At 32.2% G+C, this 17888-nt stretch overlaps 3 protein-coding genes across 4 annotated transcripts; 2 read left to right on the top strand and 1 right to left on the bottom strand.

Annotated features, from left to right (window-relative positions):
* LOC124924473 (protein HEADING DATE REPRESSOR 1-like) lies at positions 1–783 on the top strand. The gene is made up of 2 exons (XM_047464507.1): positions 1–288; positions 379–783. Exons 1-2 carry the CDS (start codon positions 1–3, stop codon positions 487–489), a joined length of 399 nt encoding a protein of 132 aa, XP_047320463.1. The 3' UTR covers positions 490–783.
* A 420-nt stretch (positions 784–1203) lies between these two features.
* On the bottom strand, positions 1204–2321 carry LOC124924472. The gene is made up of 5 exons (XM_047464506.1): positions 2229–2321; positions 1824–2036; positions 1572–1745; positions 1329–1450; positions 1204–1234 (listed from the first exon to the last, which is right to left on the bottom strand). The coding sequence occupies exons 1-5, from the start codon at positions 2319–2321 to the stop codon at positions 1204–1206; spliced, it is 633 nt and encodes a 210-aa protein (XP_047320462.1).
* Positions 2322–12036: 9715 nt separating this feature from the next.
* LOC124926122 (protein TPR1-like) lies at positions 12037–17530 on the top strand. 2 transcript variants are annotated; one of them, XM_047466293.1, is made up of 15 exons: positions 12037–12267; positions 12639–12818; positions 12915–13028; positions 13835–13993; positions 14183–14357; positions 14504–14639; positions 14981–15096; positions 15187–15339; positions 15412–15522; positions 15610–15789; positions 15885–16013; positions 16267–16362; positions 16445–16627; positions 16949–17124; positions 17206–17530. In XM_047466293.1, exons 1-15 carry the CDS (start codon positions 12188–12190, stop codon positions 17381–17383), a joined length of 2166 nt encoding a protein of 721 aa, XP_047322249.1. In that variant the 5' UTR covers positions 12037–12187; the 3' UTR covers positions 17384–17530. The 2 variants fall into 2 exon arrangements, with proteins under 2 accessions (XP_047322249.1, XP_047322248.1); XM_047466292.1 differs by having other exon boundaries at positions 14501–14639.
* The last annotated feature ends 358 nt before the right edge of the window (positions 17531–17888 follow it).

The following is a 17888-nucleotide window of genomic DNA, read 5'->3' as shown; positions in this document are numbered from 1 at the left end:
ATGGAAATAGTTAAGAAGGTAGATGAAGAAAAGAAAGAAGAAGATTCAACAATGGCGGTGGAACTTTCTAAGAAGAGGAAAGCTCTGTTTCAACCGTTAGAACACAGCATCAACGGTAAACGATCATTATCATCTAATAATAATTATGAAAGTCTGCTAATTCCTCCACCGGATATCGAGACCACATCGTATCCACGTGGGTGGTTGATAGGTAAAAAACGCAAGCTTGTGAATGTTGATGTTGTAGAAAGCATGAGGAGAATAGTTGTTCAAGAAATGAACAGAAAGGTGTAAAACAGTTAATTCTTTGTAGTATCATACATAGGAATCTCTGAAAACTCTGATAATTGTATTCTCCATTGTCTGTTGAAAACTCAGGATAGAGAGATTGATGGGTTAAATGAGCAATTAGAAGAGGATGCAAAATGTGTTAAACACCCGCAAGTTCAGCTGTTGGAGGAGAGAAATAAAAGGTCTCATGTAGAATGAGAGAACATGAGATTGCAGAGCCAAATCAACATGTTAATCAGCTTGGTGCAGGAAAATGACGACGAAGAACCCTAGTTTCTGGATCTGATCGATCTCTTTTATGATCAACAAAGATCAGATGATATGTGTCTTTATACTGTCTTTTATAAATTGTTTCTTTCTTTGTAGAGAATTCATGATATTATCACATAGATGAGTAAGTAAATATGTAATTACATTGGTTTGTAAATCAAGCATTACTCAATAATGGTCACCCTATGTTGGGAACTTTATAAATATTTGAAATTTGATTTATACTGAATTTTCGAAGTTTTTGCGGACTGAACCATGAAAAAATCAAGTCGAGTTTGGTTCGAAATAGGTAAAATCGAGTCAGGTTAGAATCGTTAACCCTGCCAACTTAAATTGCCACCCTTAATATTTTTACAATTGAAACTATACATATTCCTTGTACATTTAAAGGAAAGACTAAAACAGAAACAGTAGACCTATTATCTATACACAACTTATTAACGTCGATTTCATAATCCTCTTAACAACCATTCATTTACTAGAACAAGTTTTCCCAATAACAAATTTAAGGTTATTTAGTTTGGTTCATCTTGGAATCCTCTGGAATGTTGAACAAGAACTGTGGGAGAGAATCAATTTTTGGGAGATTAGTCAGCAGCTCACCAAGTGAAACTATTCTCGACATCTTTTGAGCAGGTTTGGTCATATTCTTCTATTGCATGGCTGTCCATTTCTGCATTATGATCAGAATTTGTCAATTGATGAAATGAAAGGACAACAAAATAATTACTAAAGAAGTTGAATATTTAAGAAGATCATCAACATACATTACTAGTTTATACTTATGCATAGTTGTTTGCCCATCCGTAAAATCTGTAGTTGCCTGCCACAAAGTATGTTTCCTAGGCTGTGGATTGGTCTCTCTAAAGAAAAGTGGTTGCCTAGCCAGCTGCATGAACAAATGTACATACCGTTGTCATACAAATCAAAAGTTCACCAACAGTAGTTCAAGAGCCATTCAAACACAAAACTGAACCAACAACAACAATCAAAAGAAGCAAGTTAATTACCACTAAATCCAAAGTCCCAGGTCCATCATCTGGGTAATTACCCTTTAATGACATTATATCTGACCACTGAATTTCAATCTTATTCTTCAAACCACCATCAAGAACTTCCCATACAAGCTTATGCTTTGCAAAGTAATATTTCGCCACCAAATCCCCTTCATGTCTTGACTTATACTGCATCCAAACAAAACCAATGAAATACCCAAACCTTAAAGTAATAACTAAATCCAAAAACCTCAATAGTTTATATACCTCCCAGGAACCAATCCTCAATAGAGAACTAGTAAAATTAGAAGTTTGCAGCTTCTCAGATGTAGAAGATATTGTAGCCTTTTGCTCCTCCTTAGTTAATGATCCAATCTTATTAATATTCCCTTGAGTAAGCCTCATCTGTATCAAATTCAGAAGCGAAGGGCTCTTCCTAAACCGTAAACCCAATGGACTCGGTTCATCAAGAGGATTGTACTAAGATGAAGGCATTAGAAACTCACCTGTTCCTAAACTTTTCTTCTGCAAATAAACAGTACCATGACGATTAACGATCAACATAATCAATAATTCCTCATCAAAACGAATCTTTCTAGTCAACCCAATTCTCTAATTAAATCTAGAGATTGAAAAAACAAATGATAAATGAACTAAATCGAGTAATCAAACCGAAAGAGAAGAGGGTTGCTTAGATCTCTTGTTGGGATGGCTGTATTCTTCGGGAAAAGCATCCTCCACAATTTCCCGCTTCACTGGAGCCATTTTCCGACGCTTTGTATTGAATTTCTACATGGAATTCATCAAGTGAACCATCTAAATTAGTAGGATTTTGAATTAGTAAACGGTCAATTCAACTAGAATCTGAATCGATAGTAACCCTAGTGAGAAGTTCGTCGTCTTTCTCAAAGGAAATGAAAGAGCTTTACAAAATGTCTAGATTTCCAATTGCCGCTAAAAATACAAATAAATTTGACACGTGCCAGCGTAACGCACCCGCGTGACGCAACTGCGTGACACAACCAACCTAAGAGCCCATCAACAGTCATATACGAATTAACCAACCAACCAACCAACCTGCATTCAACGAATCAGGGCGAATCAATGACGTTCTATAAACGAAATAAACACAAATAATCATATGTAAACGAAATCAACACAAAATATAAACGAATATAACGAATATAGTGGAAATTTTATCTTTGGTCGTCGTCGTTCGCTGTCGGAGCCGGAGTTCGCCGTTGGAAGTTCTTCGTCGCTCTACGCCATTGAATATAGTGGAATGGTGCCTCTTCGATTTGTTCTTCGCCGATGAAAAGAAGAGAAAGTCTTCTCTGCCATTAGGGTTTACGGCGGAGAAGACCTAGATGAGAGAGAAAATGAATCAAAAATGAAAAAAAATATGATTTTATAGGGTTTCGGTTGCGTCACGCAACTGAAGTTGCGTTACACAAGGGTATAATTGTCATTAAAAAAAGAGGGTCACAAGCGCTATTTAATTTATGCCCTCACATTTTCCGCATTTAGGCCTATTATTGGGGTCATTTCCTCAAATTTCCCCCACAAAATCGTTTATGTTGTAAAATTTTGTATCAACAAAAATTATAAGGAAGGAAAAAGTTATATTTTTAACACTCACCATGCATAAAAAGAAAATTGAACATAAGGAGAATATTTAATAATATTGTGCCATGTATATAAGATATGATGGTAAGAACCTATTTTAAACATTATAAGGAAGTAGAAAATTGGACTTTCTATTATCACCATGCATAGAAAGAAAATTAAACATGATTTATTTTAATAATAATGTGTCATGTACCTAATATATAACTAAAACCTCACTTTAAACATTATTAAATGTTAACATCTAAGTCATGCTAGAACTTTGTTAACAATTAATCATTATTCCGCATATTTTATTTATTTCATTAACTTATAATTATTGTTAAATTTGTTTAAAGGCAACATAAATTTTTTGTAATTATTTTAAAAAATTTTAAAATATGAGCACAAAGGGTTAATCACATAGCCCGTAAATACAATTAACCATTTAATTAGGCGTAGAACTTGGCGTCTATCGGACTCGAACCCAGGATCCCTTAAGGAGGAGGCTGAAAATATCCACCTCTTATTAAAAAAAATCAATATTTTAATAATAATAGTTAAACATTTAAAAGAATTTACACTAAGAGTTAATATTTTTTTAGCTTGATTTAATGTTGTTGTCAAATGATTGTATTATTAACTTTATCTTATCATAATAGTACCGGAAGAAAAAAAAAACAATCATCTTACTATAAAATTATAAAATAATAGCATGTTTACTTTGACAATCATCTTTTTATATAGGAGAAATATTCATATTCAAGTTTAGATACGCAACACGTGATCCACTACCTACTTCAAACATAAAAGAATAATAAAACCACTTCATTAGAAAGATCTCAAAATGTGCATAAAATAATATTATTGATCATTAGGATAAATGATAAATTAATTCGATCAATAATATTTTTGTTTTGTTTTAGATAAAAATAAACTCTCTAAACATGAAATTTTGATATACCCTATTTTATAAATAATATTACTAAATTATAATAATATTAAAATAATATTTTAAAATTTTAAATTCAAAATAACTTTAAAAAGAGATTAAAAATCAAATTAAGATTAATTATTGTGATAATTAAACTCTAATTAAAAATAAATAAATAAAAATCTAAAATTAATTTGAGGTTAAAATATTGTATTTATTTTACCCAAATTAAACTCAAAAAAAGGTTGAAATTATTTAAATATGATTTTAAACAAAGTTATGTATAATTTATGGCTTAAAACAATTAAATAAATACCTAAAATACCAAAAAATACCAAAAAATACTAAAAAATAAAAATAACGGACATAATTTTTTTTATGTTTCCAGAAATAATTTTTGTGGAATTTTTGGTGAAGCAAAAACGCAAGAAAGGAATTAAAATTCGATTTCAAATAACTATTTTATAAAAAAAAAATAAAACTGATAATCATGTGTAACCAAAATTATGTTTAATTGATGTAGCAGAATTTTGGACTGTCAGATCAGCGCTGGATTTTCATCCAACGCCCAGGAATCATCCACGCAGCCGGATGTAAAGAAACCAAAGTGCGCCCGAGCCGCATAGAATCAACTAACGGGACGCTGATGCCCCTTAGCCCAGATGCGAACGGAACACCACGGAACGCCACATAACGCATTTTGGACTAATCAAAACGGTGTCGTTTTGATCGTCTTCTTCGCAAATTCCAGCAGGCCGCGACGAACTCCGATGATCTTTTAAAAGGATTATCTCCTTCGTTGGTCAACCTTATCCTCTGATTTTTTCTCCCACGTGATCGCCTTATCCTCGCTCAATAGCCCTATACATATTAACCTTATCTTCCCTTAGAACTAGGCTCTAGCTGCAACGAATTAGATTAGTTTTAGGGATAAGAACTTCGATCATTAAATTGAAGTCAAACTCCTCCTCCTCAACTGACCTAAACCTAGTATAAATACCCTTTAAGTGATCTTCTATCATCCATCAAACAATTAACACATATTACAAACAAAATCAAAGAATTAAATTCCGGCCAAGAACTGGTTTTTGTGAAAACCATCTCCGGCGATCAAAGCTTTGATCCAGGTTTTGGGAAAGCTTCGAACAACTCATTGAAGTGTTCTACAACTGTTTGTAAGCATCTAAATCATTTGTAATTCGATTTGTGATTGAAAATTAGTTTTTTCTAAGTTTAATCGGTTTGATCCGTTATATGGTTCAATTGCATGATTTATTTGTTTAGAATCAATCCCTAAATATTATATGAACTTTCTGTTGAAAGAGATTTGATCAAATTAACCTTAAACTAAAAAAATGAAATTTTGAATTGAAAATCTGATTTTTTTAAAATTCATGTTCTTGAGTTTTAATCTTAAATTTTTTTTATTCAAATAGCTGTTAAACATGATAGGATGATTTCCAAATCATTATAACATCATCACGATCATGTTTGATCAAACTGAAATTTTGGAAAAAATAAGTTTGAATTTTATCTTTAAAAGTTGTTACAGTGATTCTATGATGTTCTTGTTTAGGTTGTGTTCAACTATGTTCATCATTTTAAAGCTAATGGAACACGAACTAGGCCCTATGAGATGTTTAGTCTAAGTCATGTTATTTGCATATGCATTTTGCTCTTGTTTTTACAATTGCAATTCTCCCCTCTACTATAATCGTTGTTTTCAAACGATGTCCATGCTGATGGATATCGAGCTGGTCCCCTAGGTAGATAACTTCCACATTATCGATGAAACTTTGAAACTTATGGCCTTAACCCTATAATGAGATTTTTAAAATTCAAAGTAAACTCCAATTTTATGATGGAGATGCAGTAAAGGTAGAATCCCAACAAAAGAGCTTACTTCCTCGGTAGAAGATCTATATGCCCAACCTTAGAAGAATTCCGGGTTATTCTCATGATGGATAACAAAAACATTCTACATTTAAGACAGTTTCTAGACTCAATGTCTATCGAAAAACTTCTGCAATAGGAATATAACTACTCCAAAACAACATTCGATGCTATCATCGCTGGCATGCACATCGATTTCCAGGCTTAGGCCAAAATGAAAATAAAAGATGAAGAGATTCCTTTGACATCATGATCGTCTATGATCACAATGTCAGTTCTACTGGCTCATTTCTTCATAGCACTATTAAATGATAATACCTCTTCAACAATCATTAAGGTAGCACACCAAATGCGAAGAGGCAACAAAAATCCCTCTGGCATTATTTTAGTAGAGACACTGATCGACCTAAATGACTCATCCACGTTGCCTACTATTAGTAAAAGGGGTTCCCCCTTAATCCTCTACATTTAGCTACTTGACAAGCTCGAGCGCCTACTGCAAGTTCTGCCTAATGACAGCATATTCCCCTTCATCCAATACCAAAGAATGAGGGAATCTTTGCCCAAACTCCCGGTACAAGACAATGATGAAATCTGGGACATTCTTCCTTGGTATCCCATCAAGAAAATGATTTTGATGATGGATGAAAAACTAATGATTATGCTCATGGGTTTAGAATAGGTTACCTACTACAATATCCATTACATGTTCAAGCAATTTGGCTATAACTACATTGAAGCTATTGTTGCGATAAATAAACCTATCGATCGCAAAATCTATGCAGGATACCTCGGAAAATGGCACGATGCCTTCCAGATGAATGTCCGGCCAAAACGGACAAAATATCTGGAACTTATCTACAACTAGTATGAGAAATCCCAGAGAACTGAAGTAGAATAAGAATCTAGTGTCAGAAGACTACATCTGGACTTACAGTCTTTAAATTTTGCCAAAACTTTTTCCCCTTTAGACTCTTTTTGTAAAATATCAATAAAATAGTCTTGTGTGTAACAAACGTTGCGAGTATGTTTATATACAACTCTATGTTTGTTCTAATTAAATCGCCTTTGTAGGTTTTCTTTCATTGCGTATGTACTTGTATTTTGTTACATCTGCAAAAATCTTTATCTCTCTTCACAATCGTAGTTCGCCGGTCACTTTGAACAAATGTGGCCCCACGAATAAGAGACCCAAAAACTGGACGTTTTATGCTCCAAAAAATGGTTGAAGGAACTCCAAAAACTAATAAGAATACGGTATTTCCGACTGAGTTTACTAAAGTCAAGGCTACTTTACAACAAGTGATGAAGCAACTGGCAATATTAACAAATGTGACAAAACAATTTGAAAATATTTCAAAGGTAACAACATTCTAAAACATTTTAAAAGTGACAAAATGTTAAAATTAATTAAAGTTTCAAATGTGATAAAACAATTCGAAATTTTTTTATATGTGACAAAACAATTTCAAGATGTTTCACAAGCGACGAAATATAAAAAAAAAATTGAAAACGTTTCATAAATAATGAAACAATTTCAAGACATTTTAAAGGTGATAAAATGTCAAAAACTTATTAAAATTTCATGGGAGACGAAATGTTTATGTTTTCAAAGGTGACGAAACAAATCCGATATTTCATGAGAGACGAAATGTCAAATCAACCAAGTTTCATGGGAGACGAATTGAATCAAATATTTCATGGGAGACAAAGTGTTTATGTTTTCAAGGTGACGAAACAAAGCCGATATTTCATGAGATATGAAACATCAAATCAACCAAGTTTCATGGGAGACAAAATGAATTAAATAATTCATGGGAGACAAAATGTTTATATTTTCAAAGGCAACGAAATAAATTTGATATTTCATGGAAGATGAAATGTCAAATCAACCAAGTTTCATGGAAGACGAAACAAATCTGATATTTCATGGGAGATGAAATATCAAATCAACCAAGTTTCATAGGAGACGAAACAAATCTCAATATTTCACGGGAAACGAGATATTGAATCAATTAAAGTTTCATGGGTGACGAAGCAAATCCAACATTTCATGGGAGACGAAATGTTTATATCTTCAAATGCGACGAAATAAATCCGATATTTCTTGGGAAACGAAATGTTGAAACAACCAATGTTTCAAAGGTGACGAAACAAATATGATATTTCATGGGAGATGAAATATCCTATCAATCAATGAAAATTGGTGTTATCATAAATTCATTTGAACTTCAATAAAAAACGATTGGTTCATTATGAAATAATCGTGAATATATCCTCCCCAATGAGAGATTCCAAGTAAACGCAATCAACAAACTAAAGAAAGACGTGTACTCACGTACAATCCAAAGACTAGGTGAGGTGCGTAGAAATATAATCGAAACAACCAGGCTTGATCTATACGATCGATAAACCATGAGCGATGTATATTCTAAACAAAGGCGAATCGTCAACAAGTGGATGATATACCAACTTTGAATAATGAAGAATAATTACACGAGCCTCCTGAGAGGCTCCTCAAGTTTGCTCTCTTTTAATTCAATGAATCCGAAATAAACTATAAAATTGAGAATTTTCAAAATGTAGTGTCTATGTTCAAGCTTGGACATTAATTTTTCTAAACCGAGTGATTTCTATAAATTTTGTCCAAGAGGGGCATTTTGTAGACAATCATTTTTCACCCACAATTTTTATAGTTTATAAACAACTATTTTTGAAATAAATGAATTTTTAAGAAAAGTTAATTTCGAATTTCAATAAAGTTAAGATGATAATTGACCTAAGTTATAGAAATACAAAGGTTTCGTCATACTTAATATATTTAAGGAGTTTTATCATTTATTACCACCTTAAATAATAAAATGAATATTTAAAAGAGGAAAAATGTTTTTTTTTATGTTTAACAATTTTTTGACATTTTTGTTTAAATAATTTGATTAATAGAGTTTTGATTAAATAAGGTATTATGTAAAAGTTTGTTTTAATTATAATTAGGAATAAATATGATTATTTCTTTTTAAAATTAAAAAGAAATAGTCATTTTTTTTAATCATTTTGTTTTTTCCTTTTATCATTTTATTTTTAATAAAATTTTGTAGAGGAATCGTTTGGAAAAAAAAAATCAAAAGGGAAAGAGAAGAATCAAATTGTGCGATTTTGAAAAGGAAAATAGAAATATGCAACCCTGCGTGAGTTGAAGAGAGAGCTTGAAGAGTTGGTCATTTTGAATTAAAAAATAAAATGACCAAGTATTACATCATTTTTTAATTAGATCTTAAATTTCATTGGATAATACTTACATTTAATAACATGTCATGTGGAGATTGCTCCATTTTAACATTTGTACATGTTTAAATGGAAATCTTTTTCCAAATGGGCCTTAGGCCTTTAGGGTTTAGCAGACCCTTTTGTAAGCTCTTTTGCCCATTATTTTGAATTTTAATTTGCATGTTTCTTTACACTTTCTGTTTTGCATGTTTATTTAGACTTTTTGTTTTGATTAGCTTTTTGATTTTTGAATGCTTGTAGATATGTAAATGATAATAATATAACTTCACATGTAAATACTATAAAACATTACAAAAAAAAATTAATTAAGGAAGTAATTTTTTTATGAAAATTAAAATTTATCATTTAATTAGGACCATGTGGTCATGATTTTTTACATTTAATTATTTAATTTTGGTTTTAGGGCTCTAAAAATCCTAAACTTTATGTATATAATGTATATTTCTATAATTATAAATTGATAATTTAATGCATGCCTATTAATAATATTCTAATTGAGTTTAGCATGATTAAAAAAAAATGTCTCACATAATTATTAGGCATATGATTTAAATATATTTTTTTATAATTTTATTATTTTAATATATTCATGTATATAATTATATGATCTTCATGTTTTGTTTAATGATGAATGATTATGAATGATTAACATATATTTTCTTAAAAATTCATTGTGTATATGTTTTATATAATGATTTATGTTATTCTTTCAAATATACATCATTAGCATTAAGACTTAGCACAGTATGATATAAAATTTCAAATGTCTAAGATGTAAAGTGTAATAATATTTTTTCTCAATGCCAAAATTGTTGAAGTAGAGACCTACGGGACGTTATGGGACATAATACTTTTTAGTCCTTTCCCACACGTAACCAAGCACCGGACTCATAAAAAAATCTCTAATTATGGCGTGCATACGCCTCAATTATTTTCCTATTTTAAAAATTAGGTGGCGACTCTCTACTCGTGAGGTTATTCTTAATCGAAAATTTTAAAAAGACCTATGTCAACCTCCCATTAAAATCCTAAACTCAAACAAGATTCGACGAGAAAATTAGTTATGAGGTTGACTATAAAGTCTATATTTTCATCGCTTTATTTTTTTAATATCATTAAAGGAATGAATTCCCCACGTATAAATAAATAAAAGAGTAGTTTAGACAGTGTAAGATCCAGATCAAAGTTGAACAGTTTTTATCGTGTACAACATGGATTCTACATAGAGTTTGAGATGTAGAATGTTCTTATTGTTGATCATCAAAATAGCTCGGAATTCTTTTATGGCTGGGCACATTTGCCTTTCTCCTATGAAGAATACTCGACCAATAGGGCTCCACCTTCTCTGCGTTTGTATCATGAAGGCTTAGTTTATTTTGTAGTTGATAAACTTCATGATGGGGGCTAATTCATAAATCCCGTGTTTCCACTCGTTTTGGTGGAAATTGTCGATCAAAGGGATTAGGGCGATATCGCTTTGTATGAATATCGTCTGAGATTGAAAATTTCAAAACAATTTTCAAAGATGCGTTTGTTTTGAAAAGGAAACATTCTTGAGATGCTCATTTAGATTAACGACAAACAACCGGCTTGGAGAGAGTATCTAAGTTTTTTGTGCTAAGGGAAATCACAAGAGAGTATCATTCACCGATAGTGGAGGGGGTAAACCACTGCCATAAACCAAGGAATATCAACTCAATCGGAAATTTCCCCCACATCCACAATGCCTACGTCCTATTGGATGGTTCATCGCCAAGGGGGGTCGATCCCATACATTATAGTTTTTCCTCTCGTAACATCACTTATTTTGTAACAAGTTGTCGTTCCTCATCGACAATCTTTGCACATAATTTGTAGAAGTACCGACTTCAATCGTGTACTTCTCTAAAAGCAATGTTAGGGTTATGTACCCTTTGTAGGCCTAGTGATTTATTAGGATAAAGCCTATGCATCCTTTAGGTCTTGTACCTTTGGGAATGTGTCTATTAAGTTGAAAATATGATACAAACGTTTTTCAAAAGTCAAATTTATGTTTTTGAGTTAAATAATTTAGTCCCAACAGAGTTGCCAGAAAACTATAACCGCCGAAAAACCCTTATCATTAGGGGATAACGTTTTTCAAAAACCAAGTTTATATTTTTAAAATTAATATAAATAAATTATAATAAAAATATTTATATATTTACTAATAAATTTTATATTAATAAATTTTTATAATAATTATTATATTCATATAATTTATTTTAAAATATATTATATTTTAAATTTAAATAATTTGTTAATATTTAAAATTGAATTAATAAAAATATACATATTTAAATATATATAATATTATAAATATAAAAAATAAATAACATGAGCATATATAAGCTAAATAAAAAGAAGCATTAGTTATTTGGATTAATTTAAAATAATAATATTATTTTTTTTTAAAGAAATTATTTAAGTTATTGATATAAATGATTAAAATATATTATTTTATTTTTATAAAGTATATAATAATATTTAATTATTTGAATACTCTTAAATAATAAATTTTTTAATTTAATAAAATTTTGAATACATAATTCAAATTCTTTTTTTCAAATAAAGGAAGATCAAAGATAAGCATTTATCTTATTAATAAAACACTGCTTATCTTTGAAACATACTTATCTTATCAATAAAACAACGAATAAGCATTTTGACTTATCATTGGACTTCAGTCAATAAAATGGAAGACACCCGCCAAATGTCTCTCATTTCTTTCCTTTTATCTACTTTTTCATCTCCCTCATTAGTCTTTCTTGCTCCTCTTGAAACCCTAGACCTCGCCAGAATTCTTCTTGGCTCTGCTGTTTTTCTCTCTCATCTGAGGTTTCTCGTGGTCCGATCACCGATTTGAGCTTGATTCAGAGTTTAGTCAGCCAGTATGTCCTCGATGAGCAAAGAATTGGTGTTTCTCATACTCCAGTTCCTGGAGGAGGAGAAATTTAAGGAAGCTCTTCACAAGTAAGTTTTGATCTTGTTTATCTATGATCTATCTGTATCTGCATGGATGAATTTCACGTGATTTTCGAGACATGTAGCTTGTTTGATAGAAGCTTCAGAAAAAGCTGTTTCTTGAATCTCTTAGTTTAGACGAGAGAATAAAATCAGACGTATCACGTGTTGTGTGCTGTTTTTAAACATTTTTTTGGTGAAATTAAAACCCAAATCTGCAGCAAAACCAGCCAATTATTGGAAGTTACCTTTGCTGCTTCTTGGATTTTAATTTGTAATATAACAATATCAAAACCCCAAATAGCAGCAAAAACAACCCAATTGTTCCATTTTTTGTACCCCAAATGATTTCTATTTGAATTTGGTTTCTTGTTGATCAGGCTTGAACAAGACTCTGGAGTTTTCTTCAACATGACATATTTTGAGGAGAAAGTACAAGCTGGGGAATGGGATGAAGTTGAAAAGTATCTCTCCGGCTTTACAAAACTTGAAGACAATCGGTTCTCCTTAAAGATATTTTTCGAAATCAGGAAGCAAAAGTACCTTGAAGCACTTGATAAGTATGTCCGGTTTTAACTTAGTTCTTCTAGATGAAGCTGTTTGACTCTGTTTATAAAGAACCTAGTCCTTCTAACATCTTTGACTCAACTAAACAGGCAAGACAAAGCAAAGGCTGTTGAGATTCTAGTGGGTGATTTGAAAGTGTTTTCGGCATTTAATGAAGAGTTATACAAAGAAATTACACAGCTCTTAACACTTAGCAACTTCAGGTACATAGTTGTTTAGATGCTTGTTTTATTTATTTTCTCATATTGTTATACTTCAGCAAAGTTCATGTACTGTATGCTTTTCTGAGTTGATTTTGTAGCCTATGAGAAGATAAGACTAACTGTTTTATTACGGAAAGTAAAAATATTGAGATTTCATAAAATACAATGGAGCCTTAATTGTTTGATCTTAATTGTAGACTTTTTTTTGGAAAAGGTTGAGGTATTCATGCTGTCATTGTTCACAGATCCCATGTTTGGCATTTTTTTGTATGCCTTGTGGGCCTTTATTTTTTCTTCACATTTATTCAAGAAAAAGCAAAAGCCTTCTTTCTACAAGAGTTACTGAAGTTATTTGTTAGGTATCCTTGTGCCAATTTTCTTATTATTTTCATATCTCATGTGGTACTGGTAATCATTTTCTTCATATGACCATTTGAAGGTTCCTTTTGTATGAAATTCCCTTATATAGTGAAGAGCTTGTTGGGTCTCCTGGTCAGAAGGTGTTTAATAAAGTGAATTTAACCCGTTTTTTTGGAATAGCCAGCACAAGCAATGTTGTGTACTGCAATTACGTTAAACTTAATGGCACGTCATTTTCCGAGTCTAAGCTTCCGAGGGCATGGCTATTTTAACACTTCTATGACATCATTATCTTCTTAGTAATTGAGGTTATAGTTTGGTAATTGTGTGTTCCTCTTTTCAGATTCATGAAGGAGGATCCTTTACTTGCTTTATTCTTGTTGAGCCTTATATTATCTATATCTTAAATTGGTCATTTGTCTAACATCTCTTTCTCTAAATATCAGGGGAAATGAGCAGTTGTCGAAGTATGGCGATACAAAAACAGCTCGTAGCATTATGTTTATAGAGCTTAAGAAATTAATAGAAGCCAATCCAATTTTTCACGAGAAGCTGGTGTTTCCTACTTTAGAAGCTTCAAGACTGCGGACACTAATAAATCAAAGGTAAATAGTGATTTGGCCTGTTGTTTTATGTAATCTTTTATCCCATTCATATTTCTTGTTACTTATAGTTCTCATGTGGATAATTAAACTGGAGAATACTAAATCTATTTACATTATTAACTACATATATAGGTACATTTCTGTTCATTATGTATTTTTAACTCTGGCTTGGATTTTTGTTATACCCAGTTTGAACTGGCAGCATCAGCTCTGTAAGAATCCAAAGCCAAACCCTGATATAAAGACGTTGTTCATTGACCATACATGCACATCAGCAAATGGAGCTCTTGCTCCTGCTCCTGTTCACATTCCAGCTGTTGCAGTTGCAAAGCCTACTGCTTATTCATCTCTTGGAGGTTACAGTGTATGAACATTCTCCATGTTCCTGTATTGTTATTTCACTTTCATGTAAAAAGTGTGGAAAAGGATTGTTATTTGTTATACATCTAAAAATTAAGGATTGTTGTTTGATTATTCCATCTTATAGTATGCTGTTTTACTTTCCAGCAGCTACAGCCATTTCCACCAGCTGCATCGACTGCTAATGCTAATGCCTTATCAGGTTGGATGGCAAATGCTGCTGCTTCCTCATCTGTTCAAGGAGCTGTTGTTACTGCTTCCTCCTTACCTGTACCACCAAACCAAGGTTAGACTTGCATTAGCAATACTAATCACGTGCATATACTTTTGCTTGATGATAAACAGCCCATGTGACCCTTATAGAGAAATAGGTTTACAATCACAGAAAGACTTCATTCACATACATGTAAGCATAAATTATTTCAGTCATACCCTGACAGTGTGCATGAAATGCGGTATCTATGAAATTTGCAAACTGTTGAAAATTACAGTTCCTGAATTGATTGCATCACATGAAGCCTGATTCAAGATTCATGTGACTAATTTTAGTTGTGTTGGTTTTTGCCCCATTTTTCTTCCCAAATTTCTATTCCGAGTTCTATAATTCATGTTCTCTCCTTGGAACAGTTTCAATACTGAAACGGCCAATAACACCGTCAGACACTCTAAATATGGCTGATTATCAGACTGCTGATCATGAGCAGCTAATGAAACAATTGTGGCTTGCACAACCAATTGAGAAGGTGACTTTGAATAAATGATTGTATGGCACAACCAGTCTAAATATTTAATTATTTCTGCTGCTTAATATAAACTTGATTCCTTTTGTTTAGAATGGGATTGATTCTATGGCTAGAAGCTTGGAAAAGACAAGAATATTGGATGATGCAATTGATAAATCAAAACCGTGGCAGTTGACTGAATTTGTAGATCCTGGTCAATGCCGGCAAGTTACTATGCCAGAGAGCACAACTGCAGCCCACAAGGTTTAGTGAACAACATTTACTCTTTCTCAATATTGCATCTCATTTTAGACACTTCATGATTATAATTTCCAGGTTGCTAGACTTCTCTATACAAATTCTGGAGTGGGCCTACTGGCACTTGGATCTTCCGGTGTACAGAAGTTATGGAAGTGGGGTCGCAGTGAACAAAATCCAAGTGGAAAGGTAAAAAAATTAAATAAAAGTAATTTATTTTTGTTCTCAATTTCACATTTCTGTAGAATGCTAAATAAATTATGTGAACTTTTATAGGCCACGGCCAACGTTGTTCCACAGCAATGGCAACCAAATAGCGGTCTTCTTATGGCAAATGATGTATTGGGGGTCAACATTGACGAGGCAGCTCCATGCATTGCGCTATCGAAGAACGATTCTTATGTAATGTCGGCTTGTGGAGGAAAAGTTTCGTTGTTTAACATGATGACATTTAAGGTATGATGATGACTCCAACCAACTCTCACTTGGGGTTCAAATAAATAAATCAATGCCTGACCGAGCTTATGTTAATATTAATAATAATGATGTAGGCGATGGCAACATTTATGCCGCCTCCACCTGCTTCAACATTTCTAGAATTTCATCCTCAAGACAATAACATCATGGCCATAGGAATGGAGGATTCTACTATCCACATATATAATGTTAGATTGAACGAGGTAATGAATTGTCCTTGTTTTGCTGTCATATATATATATTTTTAAAATGGTCTGGTCATCAAAAATCGTATGCGACGAAATGCTTCGGGGAGTTGAAAATAACCGAAAAAGGGAATAGAGAATCCAGTGAAAATTTTCCAGTAACTTGCGGATACAAGTTCTTGCGCTTTAACATAAATGAGTCTTCTTGATGTTCAGATATTTTAATAATACAGAAAGTATGGAGATCAATCTTCTATTGTTTTTTCTATAGGTAAAATCAAAACTTAAAGGTCACCAGAAGCGTATAACTGGCTTGGCTTTTTCAACCATTCTTAATATATTGGTTTCATCTGGTGCTGATGCTCAGGTATTGTGGTTTTCCTTTTTGATGGTCCATAAATGTTAAAATTGGTTCTCGTTTAGCTTTTAACATCCATGAGTTCTTGCAGCTATGTGTTTGGAGCATTGATACATGGGAGAAGAAGAAATTTGTTCCAATACAATTGCCTGCTAACAAGTCTCCAAGTGGAGACACTAGAGTCCAGTTTCATTCTGACCAGATCCGGTTGTTGGTATCCCATGAAACCCAATTAGCTATATACGACGCATCAAAAATGGATTGTATACATCAGGTAAATGACTTTTTTTTTCTTTTCTGAAATTCTGTGTTAGACTTAGGACAAGGGAGAGGGCTATAAACCCAATCTGTTTTACTCAATTCATATTCAACTCAAACTAAATTTGTTCCATCTATTACTCACACCATTCTACTCATTAGTATGGATTGGGTTGGGTATCAAACTAAATTGCTATAGTTTTTTTCCTTCTATTCCTTAATTTGCCCCCTTTAATCTGTTTCTAAACAACCATGAGTAACATATTACATATTTTTTCTATCCCTTAATTTGCTGCTAATAAAAATCTTTTCTCTTTTTTCCTTTTCCTTGTTACAGTGGTTCCCACAGAATGCCCTCTCAGCTCCCATATCGTATGCTGCATTTTCCTGCAATAGCCAACTAGTGTATGCTTCTTTCTGTGATGGCAACATTGGGATACTTGATTCAGATGGCCTGAGGCTGCGATGTCGAATTTCTCCATCTGTATACTTGTCCAAAGCAGTTTTAAGTGGGTAAGTGGGTATATACTTGTTTGTCCAATGTTTTTATTTTTTTAACAAACAAACCCGCACACTATATCATTTGCCATGCAGGAATCAAGCCGTGTACCCATTGGCGGTTGCAGCGCATCCGCAAGAGCCAAATCAATTTGCAATTGGGTTGATTGACGGGTCAGTTAAAGTTCTTGAACCTCTAGTGTCAGAGGCTAAGTGGGGAGTCTCTCCAACTGTTGATAACATGCTAAGTGGAAGGGTGGGATCATCTTCCTAATCACACACCAGATCAAGTTCAAAATATGAAACATTTATAAATAAATATATAAATATAATAAAATTCTCTACCCACCACCTGTATTGATATTATTAAAACTCTCTAATTTCCCGTCTCAAAAAACATGGTCATCTAAACAGACTAAACTGCCAAATATAAATAAAATAAAAAATATTATTTATTTTTGTGTAGATGTTAGCTTATTTTAGGGATAATTGATAGTATTTTTTTCAAAATTTTGCTTTGAATTTAAGATTTTTAACTAAAGTGTCTATTGTTAGAAATTTGTTCTTTCTACTATCAAACAATAATGTCTGTAGTATAATTTTAAATTTAATTTAAAATATTTATTTATTATTTAATTAATCACCACATTTTTAATATATTTTTAATTCAGTTTTAACAATTTTAATTTTAAATTTATTTATCCTTTCTAACATTTAGATTTAGCTAAATGAATCTTTACACATTTAAGATATTATATATATATATATATATATATATA

This window comes from Impatiens glandulifera, chromosome 2 (genome assembly GCF_907164915.1).
Source record: "Impatiens glandulifera chromosome 2, dImpGla2.1, whole genome shotgun sequence".
In the NCBI taxonomy this organism is placed as follows: Eukaryota; Viridiplantae; Streptophyta; class Magnoliopsida; order Ericales; family Balsaminaceae; genus Impatiens; species Impatiens glandulifera.
The sequence above is the reverse complement of the archived record's forward strand: the minus strand, read 5'-3'. Positions and strand labels throughout refer to the sequence as shown.

Coding starts and splice junctions, on each gene's coding strand:
- LOC124926122 (XM_047466292.1), top strand. CDS start 12,188: ATGTCCTCGATGAGCAAAGAATTGGTGTTTCTCATACTCCAGTTCCTG. Junction 12,268..12,638: donor TTTAAGGAAGCTCTTCACAA/GTAAGTTTTGAT, acceptor CTTGTTGATCAG/GCTTGAACAAGACTCTGGAG. Junction 16,014..16,266: donor ATAATGTTAGATTGAACGAG/GTAATGAATTGT, acceptor TTTTTTCTATAG/GTAAAATCAAAACTTAAAGG.
- LOC124924472 (XM_047464506.1), bottom strand. CDS start 2,321: ATGGCTCCAGTGAAGCGGGAAATTGTGGAGGATGCTTTTCCCGAAGAA. Junction 2,037..2,228: donor AGCAACCCTCTTCTCTTTCG/GTTTGATTACTC, acceptor CCTTCATCTTAG/TACAATCCTCTTGATGAACC. Junction 1,235..1,328: donor CATAAGTATAAACTAGTAAT/GTATGTTGATGA, acceptor ATCATAATGCAG/AAATGGACAGCCATGCAATA.
- LOC124924473 (XM_047464507.1), top strand. CDS start 1: ATGGAAATAGTTAAGAAGGTAGATGAAGAAAAGAAAGAAGAAGATTCA. Junction 289..378: donor TTCAAGAAATGAACAGAAAG/GTGTAAAACAGT, acceptor TTGAAAACTCAG/GATAGAGAGATTGATGGGTT.